Source organism: Mobula hypostoma, chromosome 7, assembly GCF_963921235.1.
Source record: "Mobula hypostoma chromosome 7, sMobHyp1.1, whole genome shotgun sequence".
Lineage (NCBI taxonomy): Eukaryota > Metazoa > Chordata > Chondrichthyes > Myliobatiformes > Myliobatidae > Mobula > Mobula hypostoma.
In genome coordinates, this window is record NC_086103.1 from 12,505,001 (window position 1) to 12,521,158 (window position 16,158).

The 16,158-nt window shown below is 50.8% G+C and overlaps 1 protein-coding gene across 3 annotated transcripts in view; it reads left to right on the plus strand.

Moving 5' to 3' along the window:
- Positions 1 to 16,158, plus strand: part of tnip1 (TNFAIP3 interacting protein 1) — a 116,973-nt gene that overhangs the window by 43,943 nt on the left and 56,872 nt on the right. For all 3 annotated transcript variants that reach the window (XM_063053034.1, XM_063053033.1, XM_063053035.1), the window contains exons 3-5: positions 1,864 to 2,007; positions 6,771 to 6,865; positions 12,738 to 12,806. In XM_063053034.1, the coding sequence (XP_062909104.1) occupies positions 1,864 to 2,007; positions 6,771 to 6,865; positions 12,738 to 12,806 (308 nt within the window). The remainder of the gene's footprint in view (positions 1 to 1,863; positions 2,008 to 6,770; positions 6,866 to 12,737; positions 12,807 to 16,158) is intronic.

The following is a 16,158-nucleotide window of genomic DNA, read 5'->3' on the forward strand; positions in this document are numbered from 1 at the left end:
CCTCCTCCCCCCTCCATCCCTCTCCTCCTCTCCCCCCTCCATCCCTCTCCTCCTCTCCCCCCTCCATCCCTCTCCTCCTTTCCCCTCCTCCATCCCTCTCCTCCTCTCCCCCTCCTCCTCTCCCCCCTCCATCCCTCTCCTCCTCTCCCCCCTCCATCCCTCTCCTCCTCTCCCCCTCCATCCCTCTCCTCCTCTCCCCCTCTCCCCCTCTCCCCCTCTCCCCCTCCATCCCTCTCCCCCTCCCCCTCCATCCCTCTCCCCCCTCCCCCTCCATCCCTCTCCTCCTCTCCCCCTCCATCCCTCTCCTCCTTTCCCCTCCTCCATCCCTCTCCTCCTCTCCCCCCTCCATCCCTCTCCTCCTCTCCCCCCTCCATCCCTCTCCTCCTCTCCCCCTCCATCCCTCTCCTCCTTTCCCCTCCTCCATCCCTCTCCTCCTCTCCCCCCTCCATCCCTCTCCTCCTCTCCCCCTCCATCCCTCTCCTCCTCTCCCCCTCCATCCCTCTCCTCCTCTCCCCCTCCATCCCTCTCCTCCTCTCCCCCCTCCATCCCTCTCCTTCTTTCCCCTCCTCCATCCCTCTCCTCCTCTCCCCCCTCCATCCCTCTCCTCCTTTCCCCTCCTCCATCCCTCTCCTCCTCTCCCCCCTCCATCCCTCTCCTCCTCTCCCCCCTCCATCCCTCTCCTCCTCTCCCCCCTCCATCCCTCTCCTCCTTTCCCCTCCTCCATTCCTCTCCTCCTCCCCCCTCCATCCCTCTCCTCCTCTCCCCCTCCTCCTCTCCCCCCTCCATCCCTCTCCTCCTCTCCCCCCTCCATCCCTCTCCTCCTCTCCCCCTCCATCCCTCTCCTCCTCTCCCCCCTCCATCCCTCTCCTCCTCTCCCCCTCCATCCCTCTCCTCCTCTCCCCCCTCCATCCCTCTCCTCCTTTCCCCTCCTCCATTCCTCTCCTCCTCCCCCCTCCATCCCTCTCCTCCTCTCCCCCTCCTCCTCTCCCCCCTCCATCCCTCTCCTCCTCTCCCCCCTCCATCCCTCTCCTCCTCTCCCCTCCATCCCTCTCCTCCTCTCCCCCTCCATCCCTCTCCTCCTCTCCCCCCTCCATCCCTCTCCTTCTCTCCCCTCCTCCATCCCTCTCCTTCTCTCCCCTCCTCCCCCTCCATCCCTCCATCCCTCTCCTCCTCTCCCCCCTGCCCCTTCCCCTCCAACCCTCTATCCCTCTCCTTCTCTCCTCTCCTCCTCTCCCCCTCCCCCTCCCCCTCCACCCCTCTCCTCCTCTCCCCCTCCCCTCCATCCCTCTCCTCCTCGCCCCCCTCCCTCCCTCTCCTCCTCTCCCCTCCCCCTTCCCCTCCAACCCTCTATCCATCTCCTTCTCTCCCCTCCTCCCTCCATCCCTCCCCTCCTCTCCCCCTCCCCCTCCATCCCTCCATCCCTCTCCTCCTCTCCCCTCCCTCCCTCTCCTCCTCTCCCCCTCCCCCTCCCCCTCCATCCTTCCATCCCTCTCCTCTCCCCCTCCCCCTTCCCCCTCCAACCTTCTATCCCTCTCCTTCTCTCCCCTCCTCCCATCCATCCCTCTCCTCCTCTCCCCCTCCCCCTCCATCCCTCCATCCCTCTCCTCCTCTCCCCCTCCCTCTCCTCCTCTCCCCCTCCCCCTCCCCCTCCATCCTTCCATCCCTCTCCTCTCCCCCTCCCCCTTCCCCTCCAACCTTCTATCCCTCTCCTTCTCTCCCCTCCTCCCCTCCATCCCTCTCCTCCTCTCCCCCCTCCCTCCCTCTCCTCCTCTCCCCTCCCCCTCCATCCCTCCATCCCTCTCCTCCTCTCCCCCCTCCCCCACTCCATCCCTCTCACTCTCTCTCTCTCTCTCTGTCACCCAGGCAACCTCCTGGAGGAGTCTCAGTCCGAAGCCTCCAAGCTGAAGCAGAAGGTGGAGGAATTGGTCCGTCAGGAGGTCCTCAGGTCTGGCATCAGCCTGTTACCCCAGGAGGGACAGCGTCCGGTGGTTGCTGCTGCTGGAGAAGGTATGTGGATTCCCCCAGCTCGGAATGCAGTCTAGATCCCAGTGGGATCACCCCCACCATTCCCCAACTCCCGGTCTGGCCTTTGCCCTGGGTCCATAGAACCATAAATTACTACAGCACAGAAACAGGCCCTTCAGCCCATCTTAAACACAAAATAATCTGCAGATGCTGGGGTCAAAGCAACACTCACAACACGCTGGAGGAACTCAGCAGGTTGGGCAGCATCCGTTGAAACGATGAGTTGACGTTTCGGGCTGGAACCCTTCGTCAGGACTGTAGGGGGAAGGGGCAGAGGCCCTATAAAGAAGGTGGGGGAGGGTGGGAAGGAGAAGGCTGGTAGGTTCCAGGTGAAAAACCAGTAAGGGGAAAGATAAAGGGTGGGGGAGGGGAAGCAGGGAGGGGATAGGCAGGAAAGGTGAAAGGTGGTATGCACCTCATATACCGTCCAGGTGGTCTCCAGCCCCTTGGTATGAACATAGAATTCTCCAACTTCTGGTAATTCCCTCCCCCTCCCTTCCCCTATCCCAGTTTCACTCTGCCCCCTCCCCCAGCTGCCTATCACCTCCCTCTTGGTTCCGCCTCCTTCTACTACCCATTGTGTTTTCCCCTATTCCTTCTTCACCTTTCCTGCCTATCAACTCCCTGCCTCCCCTCCACCACCCCTTTATCTTTCCTCTTACTGGTTTTTCACCTGGAACCTACCAGCCTTCTCCTTCCCACCCTCCCACCACCTTCTTTATAGGGCCTCTGCCCCTTCCCTCTACAGTCCTGACGAAGGATTCCGGCCCGAAACGTCGACTGATCGTTTCCACGGGTGCTGCCCAACCTGCTGAGTTCTTCCAGCGTGTTGTGAGTGTTCCTTCAGCCCATCTAGTGTGAGGAGGTTCAGGAGCCTGAAGACACCCAAAGTGTCAGGAACAGATTTTTCCCTTCCACCATCAGATTTCTGAATGGACACTGAATCCATGAACAGTACTTCACTTCTTTATTTTCACTCTCTTTTTGCACTATTAACTTATTTTATATATATTCTTGTAATTTATAGATTTTTAAAGATTATGATGTATTTCAAAGTACTGCTGTCGCAAAACAACAAATTGCACGACATATGCCAGTGATATCAAACCTGATTCTGCTGATGGAGCAGACTGGATGGGCCGAATGGTCTAATTTGTACATAAGTCTTATGATCTTATTTTAGTTACACTTCCCATTTCCATCTGATGTGTCTGTCCACAGACACGGTGACATAGGGACACTGACACAGGCACACAGAGAGACACTGACGGGCAGACACACAGAGACACACTGACTGACGGACAGACACACAGAGACACACTGACTGATGGACAGACACACAGAGACACACTGACGGGCAGACACACAGAGAGACACTGACGGACAGACACACAGAGACACACTGACTGATGGACAGACACACAGAGACACACTGACTGACGGACAGACACACAGAAACACACTGACGGGCAGACACACAGAGACACACTGACTGACGGACAGACACACTGACGGGCAGACACACAGAGACACACTGACTGATGGACAGACACACAGAGACACACTAATGGGCAGGCACACAGAGACACACTGACTGACGGACAGACACACAGAGACACACTGACTGATGGACAGACACACAGAGACACTGACGGGCAGACACACAGAGACACACTGACGGACAGACACACAGAGACACACTGACTGATGGACAGACACACTGACGGGCAGACACACAGAGACACACTGACGGACAGACACACAGAGACACACTGACTGATGGACAGACACACAGACACACTGACGGGCAGACACACAGAGACACACTGACTGATGGACAGACACACAGACACACTGACAGGCAGACACACAGAGACACACTGACTGATGGACAGACACACAGAGACACACTGACTGACTGACGGACAGAGACACACTGACTGACGGACAGACACACAGAGACACACTGACTGATGGACAGACACACAGAGACACACTGACGGGCAGACACACAGAGAGACACTGACGGACAGACACACAGAGACACACTGACTGATGGACAGACACACAGAGACACACTGACGGGCAGGCACACAGAGACACACTGACTGACGGACAGACACACAGAAACACACTGACGGGCAGACACACAGAGACACACTGACTGACGGACAGACACACTGACGGGCAGACACACAGAGACACACTGACTGATGGACAGACACACAGAGACACACTAATGGGCAGGCACACAGAGACACACTGACTGACGGACAGACACACAGAGACACACTGACTGATGGACAGACACACAGAGACACTGACGGGCAGACACACAGAGACACACTGACGGACAGACACACAGAGACACACTGACTGATGGACAGACACACTGACGGGCAGACACACAGAGACACACTGACGGACAGACACACAGAGACACACTGACTGATGGACAGACACACAGACACACTGACGGGCAGACACACAGAGACACACTGACTGATGGACAGACACACAGACACACTGACAGGCAGACACACAGAGACACACTGACTGATGGACAGACACACAGAGACACACTGACTGACTGACGGACAGAGACACACTGACTGACGGACACACAGAGAGACACTGACGGGCAGACACACAGAGACACACTGACGGACAGACACACAGAGACACACTGACTCACGGACAGACACACAGAGACACACTGACGGGCAGACACACAGAGACACACTGACTAACGGACAGACACACGGAAACACACTGGCGGACAGACATAGGCCTACCCTGCCTGAGGCCAGGCTTGAACCTGCCTCTCTCGAACTGTGAGCCCGTGGCCTTATGAGCTGCACCTCTCCACTGACTCTGTCTTGTTCAGCAGAAGGTGTCGAGTGCAAATTGAGACTCTTAGTTTTTAATATCATGTTGACTAAACATAACCAGAGTGTTAACGAGCATCGGGGTACCTACAGTTCCTACACATCATGGTTTCTGTCCGTCAGTACTTGGGAACGGTGTGGGCAGTGTACAGGGAAGGAATTAGCTGCTCTTTCTCTAAAGCCTTCAGGACGGAATTTTCATTTTTTATTTATTGAGTTACGGCGCGCAATATGGCCCTTCTGGCCCTTTGAACTGCACTGCCCAGCAACCCCTGATTTAACCCTAGCCCAATCACAGGACAATTTACAATGACCAATTAACCTACCACCTGATAGGTCTTTGGACTGTGGGAGGAAATGAGAGCACCCGGAGGAAACCTGCACAGTCACAGGGAGAACGTACAAACTCCTTACGGACGGTGGTGGGAATTGAACCCCAGTCGCTGGTGCTGTAAAGCATTGCGCTAACCGCGATGGTACCATGCTGCCCTGTGTCTTTTGTACATTGGTTGTTTGTCAGCCTTTGTTAATTATTGTTTTCATAAATTGGAGTCATAGAAACGTACAGCACAGAAACAGGCCATTTGCCCATCTAGTCCACACTGAAACCATTTAAACTGCTAGTCCCATTGACCTGCGCCGGGACCATAGCCCTCCATATCCCTACCATCCATGTACCTGTCCAAACTTCTCTTAAACATTGAAATCAAGCTCGCGTGCACTACGTGCGCTGGCAGCTTGTTCTACACCCTCAGGACCCTCAGAGAAAGGAAGTTTCACCTCGTTCCTCTTAAACTTCTCACCTTTCACCCTTAACCCATGATCTCTAGTTCCAGTCCCACCCAACCTCAGTGGAAAAAGCCAGCTTGCATTTACCCTGTCTATACCCCTCATAATTTTGCACATCTTTATCAAATCTCCTCTCAATCTTTTACGTTCTAAGGAATAAAGTCCTAACCTATTCAGTCTTTCCCTATAACTCATGTCCTCCAGACCCAGCAACATCCTTGTAAGTTTCCTTTGCACTCTTCCAACCTTGTTTACATATTTCCTGTAGGTAGGAGACCGAACCTGCACGCAACACTTCAAATTAGGCCTCACCAACATCTTATACAACTTCAACATTAACATCCCATCTCCTGTACTCAGTACATTGATTTATGAAGGCCAGTGTGCCAAAAACTTTCTTTATGACCCCAACTACCTGTGACACCACTTTCAATGAATTATGGACCTCTATTCACCACACTCCTTAGTGCCCTCGTACTTGCCTGCATTAAATTTCATCTGCCACTTTTCAGCCCATCTTTCCAGTGGGTCCAGATCGCTCTGCAAGCCATGAGAGCCTTCCTCACTGTCCACTACACCCCAACCTTGGTGTCATCTGCAAATTTGCTGATCCGGTTAGCCGCATTATCATCCAGATCACTGATTATAGATGAGAGTAGGAATTTTATTGTATTTATTTATATGTAAATGGCTGCAAGAAAATGAATCTGAGGGTGGTATATGGTGACATATACTTATTTTGATAATTATACTATGAACATTGAACTTGAACCCAACCACAATCTATTCCAGCTGCTACCATCTGACAACTGGTACCACAGCATAAAAGCCAGGACCAACAGGCTCCGGGACAGCTTCTTCCACCAGGCCATCAGACTGCTTAACTCACACTGACGAGTGTACTCTATATTACATTGACTGTTCTTTTTATTATAAATTATTATAAATTACTATGATTGCACATTGCACATTTAGATGGAGGTGCAATGTAAAAATTTCTACTCATGTATGTGAAGGATGTAAGAAATAAAGTCAATTCAATTCAATGAACTGTCGCGACTTTTGTAGATTTTGTGCAGACATGCCCACAGCCGCCGTCTCGAGGATCGGACCAGCCTGGGAAATCAGCAGAGGTCAAGACAGAAGAGAAGCCTGCGTCCAGTGTGAGTGTAGAGTCCTCGTAAGGTCCTGCGCCCTATTCCTCCCGTGGCCTCTCCCTGTTCTTCTCAACGACCCACCCACCCTGTAGGGCCCAGCTCTTGTCTGGTCTGAGAGTCATAGAGAAGTACTGCACAGAAACAGGTCCTTCGGCCCATCTAGTCCATTCTGATCTATTAATCTCCCTAGTCCCATTGACCCACAGCTAGACTATAACCCTCCATATTGCCCCCAATGTAGTTACCCAAGATTCTCTTAAATGTTGCAATCAAACTGACACCCATCACTTGTGCTGGCAGCTCGTTCCACACTCGCACTACCCTCCGAGTGAAGACGTTCCTCATCGTGTTTGTTTATTTTGAGGTGCGGCGTGGAATAGGCCAATCCTATCCTTCGAGCCACATGCCCAGCAACCCCTAATTTAATCCCAACCTTGGAGTATTGTGAGCAGTTTTGGGCTCCATATCTGGGAAAGGATGTGCTGACCTTGGAAAGGGTCCAGAGGAGGTTCACAGAAATGATTCTAGGAATGAAAGGGTTAACATTTGGGCTTCAATTGATGGCTCTAAGCCTGTACTTGCTGGAGTTTAGAAGAATGTGGGGGAAGCTCATTCAAATCTATCAAATATTGAAAGGCTTCAATAGAGTGGATATGGGAGGGGGATGTTTCCTATAGTGGGGAAGTCTAGGACCAGAGGGGACAGCCTCAGAATAGAGGGACGTCCATTTAGAGAGGAGGTGGTAGAATTTCTATCGGCAGACAATGGGAAATCTGTGGAGTTCGTTGCCATGGGCGGCTGTGGAGGCCAGCTCACTGGGTGTATTTAAGGTGGAGCTTGATAGGTTCTTGATTAGACAGGGCGTGAAGTGTTATGGAGAGAAGGCAGAAGAATGGGGTTGAGAGAGAAATGGATCAGAAATGATGAAATGACGGAGCAGACTCGATGGGCTGAATGGCCTAATTCTGCTATGTCTTATGGGCTTATGATCTAGTCACAGAGCAATCTACAATGACAAGTTAGCTGACCTGCTATGGCTCTGGTCTGTGGGAGGACACTGGAGTACCCAGAGAAAGGCCATGCATTCCACGGGGACTCCTTACAGACGATGTCGGAATTGAACTCTGAACTCCAACGCCCTGAGCTGTAATAATGTCGCGCTACCGTGGTGCCCCCTTAAATATTTCACCTTTCACCCTCAACCTATGACCTCTAGTTTGGTCTCCCCCAACCTCAGTGGCAAGGTGCAAGTGTTTGGGATAGGCATGTTGACTATATTTAAAAGTTATCTGGCCGGGTTCACGAAGCCTCCAACCTGATGGCATGAGTAATTTCTCCCTTTCTCCGTTCCCCACTCTGGCTCCCCTCTTACCCGTCCTGGCCCCTCACCTGCCTTTCTACTCCCTTTGGCTCACCTTCCTTCCATGCTCTATCCTCCTACTGTACTGAGGTCGTATAGAAGGGCTGAAGGGCCTGTGTTTATCTTGTAGCACTTTACATCTCTGAGAGAGAAGTGAGGAGGAGGAGAATCTTTTGCTTTAAATGTAAAGAGACAGTACACTGTCGAGGGCAAGGCCCTTAAGAGTATTGATTAGCTTGGGGCCCAAGTTCATAGCCCTCTGAAAGTGGCTTCACGGGTTGCTACGGTGGCTGAGAAGGCAATGGCATGCTTGCCTCTATTAGTTGAAGCATTGAGTTAAAGGTCAGGAAGTTAGGTTGCAGCTTTATAAAACACATCTGGTTGCGTTCAGTTTCAGCACTGAAATTGCTTTCAATTCTGGTTGCCTCATTATGGGAGGGGTTTTGAGGATGTTCCCTCTGTTAGATGGGTTAGAGGTCAGATAAACTTGGGGTGTTTTCTCTGGAGCTGTGGAGGCTGGGTGGAGACCTGATAACGGTTTATAAGATTATGGGCGATTTGGATAAAACAGACAGCCAGTATTTTTCCCCGGGGTCGAAATGTGGAATACCAGAGGCTTGCATTTGAGATGAGAGGGCGAAAGTTCAACGGAGATGTGTGTGGCAGGTTTTTTTTACACAGAGAGAGGTGGACCCTGGAATGTACTGAGAGGGGTAGTGGAGGTAAATACGATAGAGATGTTTAAAATGGAAGGGTATGGGCATTGTGTAGACAAAAGGGTTAGTTTAGCTTGATTGCTAATTTAATTAGTTTGAGACAGCATTGTGGGCCGCAGGGGCTGGTCCTGTGCTACACATCTTTTGTGTTCTATGTCCCAAGCCTTGAGGCTTGAGATATCTTCGGGTAATCCTTGTCCTCTCACCCTTCCACTCCGACCTTTGGCACTGAGCCTTGGCCTTTCATCTTTCCATCGGGCTGAGGCAGTGACAAGTGTAGACAGTGACTGCAGAGGGGAGGCTGGCTTTCATGAAGTGCTGAGCTGTGTTCTCAACTCTGCAATTTCTTGTGGTGTTGCGGTAAGCTATTAAAAGGCCTAGGTAGAGTGGATGTGGAGAGGAAATTTCCTATAGTAGGTGAGTCTTGCACCAGACACAATAACCTCTGAATAGAAGAATCTCCCTTTAGAGAGATGAGGAGGTGTTTCTTTACCCAGAGGGTGGTGACTCTGTGGAATTCGTTGCCTCAGATGGGTGTGGAGGCCAAGTCATTGGGTATATTTAGAGAGGAGGTTGATAGTTTCTTGATTAGTCAGGGTGTCAAAGGTTACGGGGAGAAGCAGAAGAATGGGCTTGCGGGGGGAATTAGATCAGCCCTGATGGAATAGCAGAAGTGGATTCGATGGACCGAATGGCATAATCCTGCTCCTGTGTCTTGTGGGCAGAGCAGTTGCCGTACCGAGCCGTGATAGATCCAGTTAGGATGGTTTCTACAGGATATTTTTCTGAAAGCCCAATCTGACTGGAAGTGATTCACTCAGCAAACATCTAGCACTTCTTACGGGAGAGACTACCTCGTGTTCTGGTGAGGCAGCTGTGTGTATATTTCAGCTCTTTCCTGTCCTGATGTTTGTGCAAGCTGAAATCCCCGGCCTCACACACAGGAGGATTGATCTGTTAGAGCAGGGGTAGGCAACCTTAAGCACAAATGATTTTCTAGCACGCGTTATTCATTAATTTGAGGCAAAACGTAACTAGATGTATTTAAATGGATAATTCCCATATTTCAAGTTTTTTATGGCATTTATCTGGCCCACCGTCCACTCATTAATACACGATCCGGCCCACAGAAGCAAAAGGTTTGCCGACCCCTGTGTTAGAGCATAGAACCTAGCAGTCCCACAGTATTCTTGCAGTTGGTACTATGCTGTTACAGCTTGGGGTATCAGTTTAGACACTTCGGTGAAGTTTGTATGTCCTTCCTGTAGGCGCACGGGTTTCCTCCGGGTGCTCTGCTTTCCTCCCACAGTCCACAGACAAACTGGTTAATGGGTTATTTGGTCATTGTCAATTGTCCTGTGATTAGACCAGGGTTAAAACCATAAGGTATAGGGGCAGAATTAGGCCATTTGGCCCATTAAGTCCGCTCTCACATTTCATCATGGCTGAACAATTTTCCCCCTCAGCCCCAATTTCCTGCCTCTCCCCCCCCCCCGCCCCTACAACCCCTGTATCCCTTCATGCCCTCACAAATCGAGAACCTCTGCCACAAATGTACCCGTTTGGCCTTCACAACCAGCTGTGCCAATGAATTCCACAGATTCACCCATTCAAATCAAATCAAATCAAAAAACTTTATTGTCATTTCTAACCATACATCAGCTCTGCAGGGCAGAATGAGACAGCGTTTCTCAGGAGCAGTACAATCATAACATAACAAACGCAACATTAAATAATAAATGTAACAATAAATAGTAAAACACAACAGCCACATGTCAGTTAAAATCAGTTGTAAGTGTCCAGTGCAGGTTAAAAGTGTCCAAAGCAGAGTCAGGTGGAGCAGCTGTTTAGCAGTCTGACTGCCTGTGGGAGGAAGCTGTTTAGTAGCCTTGTGGTTTTAGTTTTGATGCTCCTGTAACGTTTGCCTGATGGCAGAAGAACAAACAGTTCATGGAGAGGGTGTGAGGGGTCTTTAATGATGTACCGTGTCTTCTGGAGGCATCGACTCTGAAAGAGGTCTTGGACAGAAGGTAGGGAGACCCCAGTAACCTTCTCTGCTCCCCTAACCACCCTCTGCAAGGCTTTTTTGTGGACAACATTGCAGCTGGAGTACCAGGTTGTGATGCAAAAGGTCAGCACACTCTCAACCGCGCCTCTGTAGAATGTAGTTAAGATGTTAGTGGGGAGTGATGCTTGTTTAAGCTTCCTCAGAAAGTGCAATCTCTGCTGGGCCCATTTCACAATCCCAGTGGTGTTCCTGGACCAGATGAGATTGTCCGAGATCTGCACCCCAAGGAACTTGATGTTTTCCACTCTGTCCACTGCGGAGCCGCTGATGCTGAGGGGTGTGTGCTCAGGCTGAGACGGTCTGAAATCGACGATCATCTCCTTGGTTTTGGTGACATTAAGCATCATTGTTATTCTTGCACCAGCTCTCTAGGTGTTTGACCTCCTCCCTGTACATAGTTTCATCATTTTTGCTGATGAGCCCCACCACTGTGGTATCATCTGCAAATGTAATGATCAGATTCTCCTTGAATCTGGCTGCACAGTCATGTGTTAGCAGTGTAAACAGCAATGGGCTAAGCACACAGCCTTGTGGGGATCCAGTGCTCAGTGTGATGGAGCTCCGGCTAAAGAAATTCTTCCTCACCTCCATTCTAAAAGAATGTCTGTCTATTCTGAGGCTGTGGTCCTAGGCACCCCCAGCATAGGAAACATCCTCTCCGCATCCACTCTATCAAGCCTTTCACCCTTTGACCTACGTCATTCATCTGAATTGTAGTGGGAACGGGAGGGTGGGTTGCTGGGTGGTGCAGCTCAGTAGGTCAGAAGGGACTGTTCCTCGCTGTGTCTGGCATTTATAACAACCCAGTGGAAGCCTATCCAACCCATCAGCTTCATGCCAGCCCCTTAGGGAAGCAATGCAATCATTTCCCATTTGGAATTGGTTTATTATTGTCACGTGTACCGAGATAGAGTGAAAAGCTTGTCATACATACTGTTCATACAGATCAGATCATTACACAGTGCATTGTGGTAGAACAAGGGAAAGCAATAACAGAATGCAGACAATAAGGTACACGGTCAGAGCAAGGTAGATTGTGAGGTCAAGAGTCTACCTTATCATACAAAAGGTCCGTTAATCAGTCTGATAACAGTGGGGTAGAAGCTGTCCTTGGGCCTGGTGGGACGAGCTTTCAGGCTTTTGTATCTTCTGCCTGATGGGAGGGGGGGAAGAGAGAATGTCTGGGGTGGGTGGGGTCTTTGATTCTGCTGGCTGCTTTACTGAGACAGTGAGGTGTAGACAGAGTCCATGGAGGGGAGGCTGGTTTCTGTGATGTGCTGAGCTGTGTCCACAACTCTCTGCAGTTGCCGAACCAAGCTGTGATACATCAGGATAGGATGCTTTCCAGGGTGCATCTGTAAAGACTGATTTTTGGGGACATGTCAAAATTCTTAACTTGTCCTTTCTCACACGTGAGTCTTCAGCCGCCTGGACTGGCTGACAGCAGCTGATTCACCAACCCAGACGTTCCCTGGATGTGGGAGTCAACTGGAACGCTCAGGGGAAACCCACGTTGGGTCATCTGTCTGCTGGGGAGCTGGTGCCAAGCAGCCTAGAGCTATCCGCTCTTCCTCGTTTCCACCCCAGTACCTCTAATACCGCCCTTCACCCCACCACCCCCCACCGTTAACGGAGAGCGCCTGGAAACGCTGGGCAATGACTGCACTCGACCGCGTTCCGCTGAGCCACCGTGGCCCCCGCGCCTTGTGACCTGTGACCTTTGTGCTCCCACAGGGCTCCTCATCCGAGTTTGAGGTGGTGAACTCCATCGACAAGAGTGAAGCCCAGGTGCAGGATCACCAGGTGAGAGCGGCCTGTGTCGGGAGGGAGGGGGAGGAGTCTTACGGCTCATGTGGTGTCCAGTCAACCATGATTTAGCCCTCACCTAATCAAGGGACGAATTGCAATGATGAAGTAACCTACCCGGTACGTCTTTGGACTGTAGGAGGAAACTGGAGCACCCAGTGAAAATCCAGGCATTCTGTGAGGTCGACTCACAGAGGACACTCAGATTGAACTCCAAAGTCTGATGGCCCAAGTGATAAAGTGTGGCGCTAACCGCTATGCTACCGTGGTGCTATGCCCACAGTTTGGTATCAGACTCACTGTGAAGTTTGTTGTTTTACAGCTGCAAGGCATAAAAAGTACTGAGAATTAATAGGGCAACACCAGAGCGTAGCGGATAGCAGAATGTTACTTCAGCGCCAGGGATCAGAGATTAGTTCCCGCCACTGACTGTAAGGAGTTTGTATGTTCTCCCCGTGACCGCGTCGGTTTCCTCCAGGTGCTCCGGTTTCCTCCCACAGTCCAAAGACGTACGGGTTAGCGTTCGTGAGTTGTGGGCGTGCTGTGTTGGTAGCGGAAGCGTGGTGACACTTGCGGGCTGCCCCCAGCACATCCTCGGACTGTGCTGGTCGTTGATGCAAACAGCACACTTCACTGTGTTTCAGCGTACGTGAATCATCTTACTGCAACGTACAGGAATAATGAGGTGGGTGATCGACAGGCACAGGCTGCTGGGGGATCCCAGCAGGTCGAGCAGCAGCAGCACTGGAAAGGAATGAACAGTCGTCATTTTGGGCAAAAGCCTTCCCAGGCCACAGTGTGAACTGTTTATTCACCTGCATAGATGCTGCCTGACCTACTGAAATCCTCCAGCATTTTGTGTGTGTTGCTCAAGTTTTCCAGCATCTGCAGAATTTCTTGTGTCTGAAAGGTGGGTGATGCTTGGCTTGCTCTAAATCTCCTCATCTGGTCCCTGATTCCCTCTATATCTTTAATCTCCTTGGGGTTCTGGTTCCCCCTTGATTCCCTTTGGGTCACAGTGTCAGTACCAACCATGGCTGGGTCCAGGATGCTGCCTGGATTAGGGGGCATGAACTATAATGAGGGGCTGGACAAACTTGGACTATTTCCTCTGGAGCGGCAGAGGCTGAGAGAGATCTGATAGAGGTTTATAAGATAATGAGAGGCACAGATAGAGCGGGCAGCCGGCATCTGTGTAGTCTCCCTGTGGGGTTGGTCGTGTCGAGGTTAGCATAACGCTTTTACAGTACCAGCGACCAGGGTTCAATTCCTCCTGCAGTCTGTAAGCACTTTGCATGTTCTCCCCATGATCACGTGGGCTTTCTCGGGGTCTCCTCCCTCAGTACAGAGATGAGCGGGATAGCAGTGCGATTGGTCACACGGATGTACTTGTTCTGTGTGGACTCTTTGGGATGCATCTCTAAATAAAGTAGTGTAAAAGACGGCAGAAAAGTGCAGTGCAGGTAGATGATAAAGTGCAAGATCATAATGTGTTAGATGTGAGGTCAAGAGTCCGTCTTATTGTACAAGAGTCTGATAACAATGGGGTAGAGGCTGTCCTTGAGCCTGCTGGGATGTGCTTTCAGGCTTTTGTATCTTCTGCCCGATGGGAGAGGGGGGAACAATATCTGGGGTGGATGGGGTCTTTGATTACGCTGGCTACTTTACTGAGACCGAGAAGTGTAGACAGAGTTGATGGAGGAGAGGCGGGTTTCATGATGTGCTGAGTTGTGTCCTCTCAATCTATCATGCTATGACCTTGCACCTTATTGTCTGCCTGCACTGCACTCTCTCTGTAACCACAACACTTTATTCTGCATTGTCATTGTTTTATCTTGTTCCACCTCAATGCACGGTGTAATGATCTGATCTGTATGAACAATGTGCAAGACAAGTTTTCCACTGTATCTCAGTACATGTGACAATAATAAACCAATTCCAATTACACCTCTTGGCCTCTTGGCCTCCTTCACTCCTGGGGAAAAGAGTCTCACTCTATTCAGTCCTGCAGTCCCAGGCACGTCCGTGTTAATTTTTTCTGCACCCTCTTCAGCTTATTGACATCCTTCCCATGGGATGAGCAGAACTGCACGCACTACCTGCTCCAAGTGTGGTCCCATTGACTTGTAAGTTTCTAACATGACATCCCTGCTGCTGTACTCACTGCCCTGTCCACTGACCAGTGAAAAGTCTACAGAAAGTGGTGGATACAGCTCAGTCCATCACAGGGCAAGCCCAAGCCCCTGAGTGACATGTCCTGTCAACTGATGGTGCGTGGCTGTTATCGGCAAGAGCAAGCAGTTCTCAGCAGACTGCAAATGCACACGTGCGTGCAGTCAAGCTGGCCTTCCACTAGATGGCAGCACCGATGGAACAGGCCAGCCCCCAGCCCCGCATGGACGCCGCACGACACCACCTCAAGACGTTTAAAAGATCAATCACACAAGATTTAAACAAGCCAGCTTTCTCTTAAGCGGGATAAAGATACAGAGATCGGGTGATGTATGCTTGGATTTTCAGAAGGCCTTTGACAAGGTGCCACACATGAGGCTGCTTAACAAGCTATGAGCCCATGGTATTACAGGAGAGATTCTAGCATGGGTAAAGCAGTGGCTGATTGGCAGGAGGCAAAGAGTGGGAATAAAGGGAGCCTCTTCTGACTGGCTGCTGGTGACTAGTGGTGTTCCACAGGGATCTGTGTCGGGACCCATTCTTTTTATGTTATATGTCAATGACTTTTATGACAGAATTGATAGCTTTGTTGCAAAGTTTGCAGAAGATGCAAATATAGGTGGAGGGGATAGTAGTTTAGAGGAAGTAGAGAGGCTACAGAAGGACTTGGACAGATTAGGAGAATGGGCAAAGAAGTGATAGATGGAATACAGTGTCATGCACTTTGGTAGAAGAAATAAAAGGGTATTTTCTAAATGGAGAGAAAATTCAAAAATCTGAGGTGCAAAGGAATTAATTTGTAGGTTGAGTCTGTGGTGAGGAAGGCAAATGCAATGTTAGCATTCATTTCAAGAGAACTAGAATATAAAAGTCTGTCACGAGCCTTGTGGACCATCAGGCCAGTGCTTATGCCTGTTTTCATGGCGTGAAGTGGCTGAGAGTACGAGACTCTCCCCCGGATAGGACGCCAGTCTATCGCGAGGTTAACCCCCAGCATTTTTGCCGGTACCCATTCTCAGCTGGGTAGGCTGGAGCATTGTGTGATTAAGTGCCTTGCTCAAGGACACACACAGTGCCTCGGCCGAGGCTCGAACCTACGACCTTCAGATTGCTAGTCCAACGCTCTAACCACTTGGCCACGCGCCACTAGAATATAAAAGAAAGGATATAATGTTGA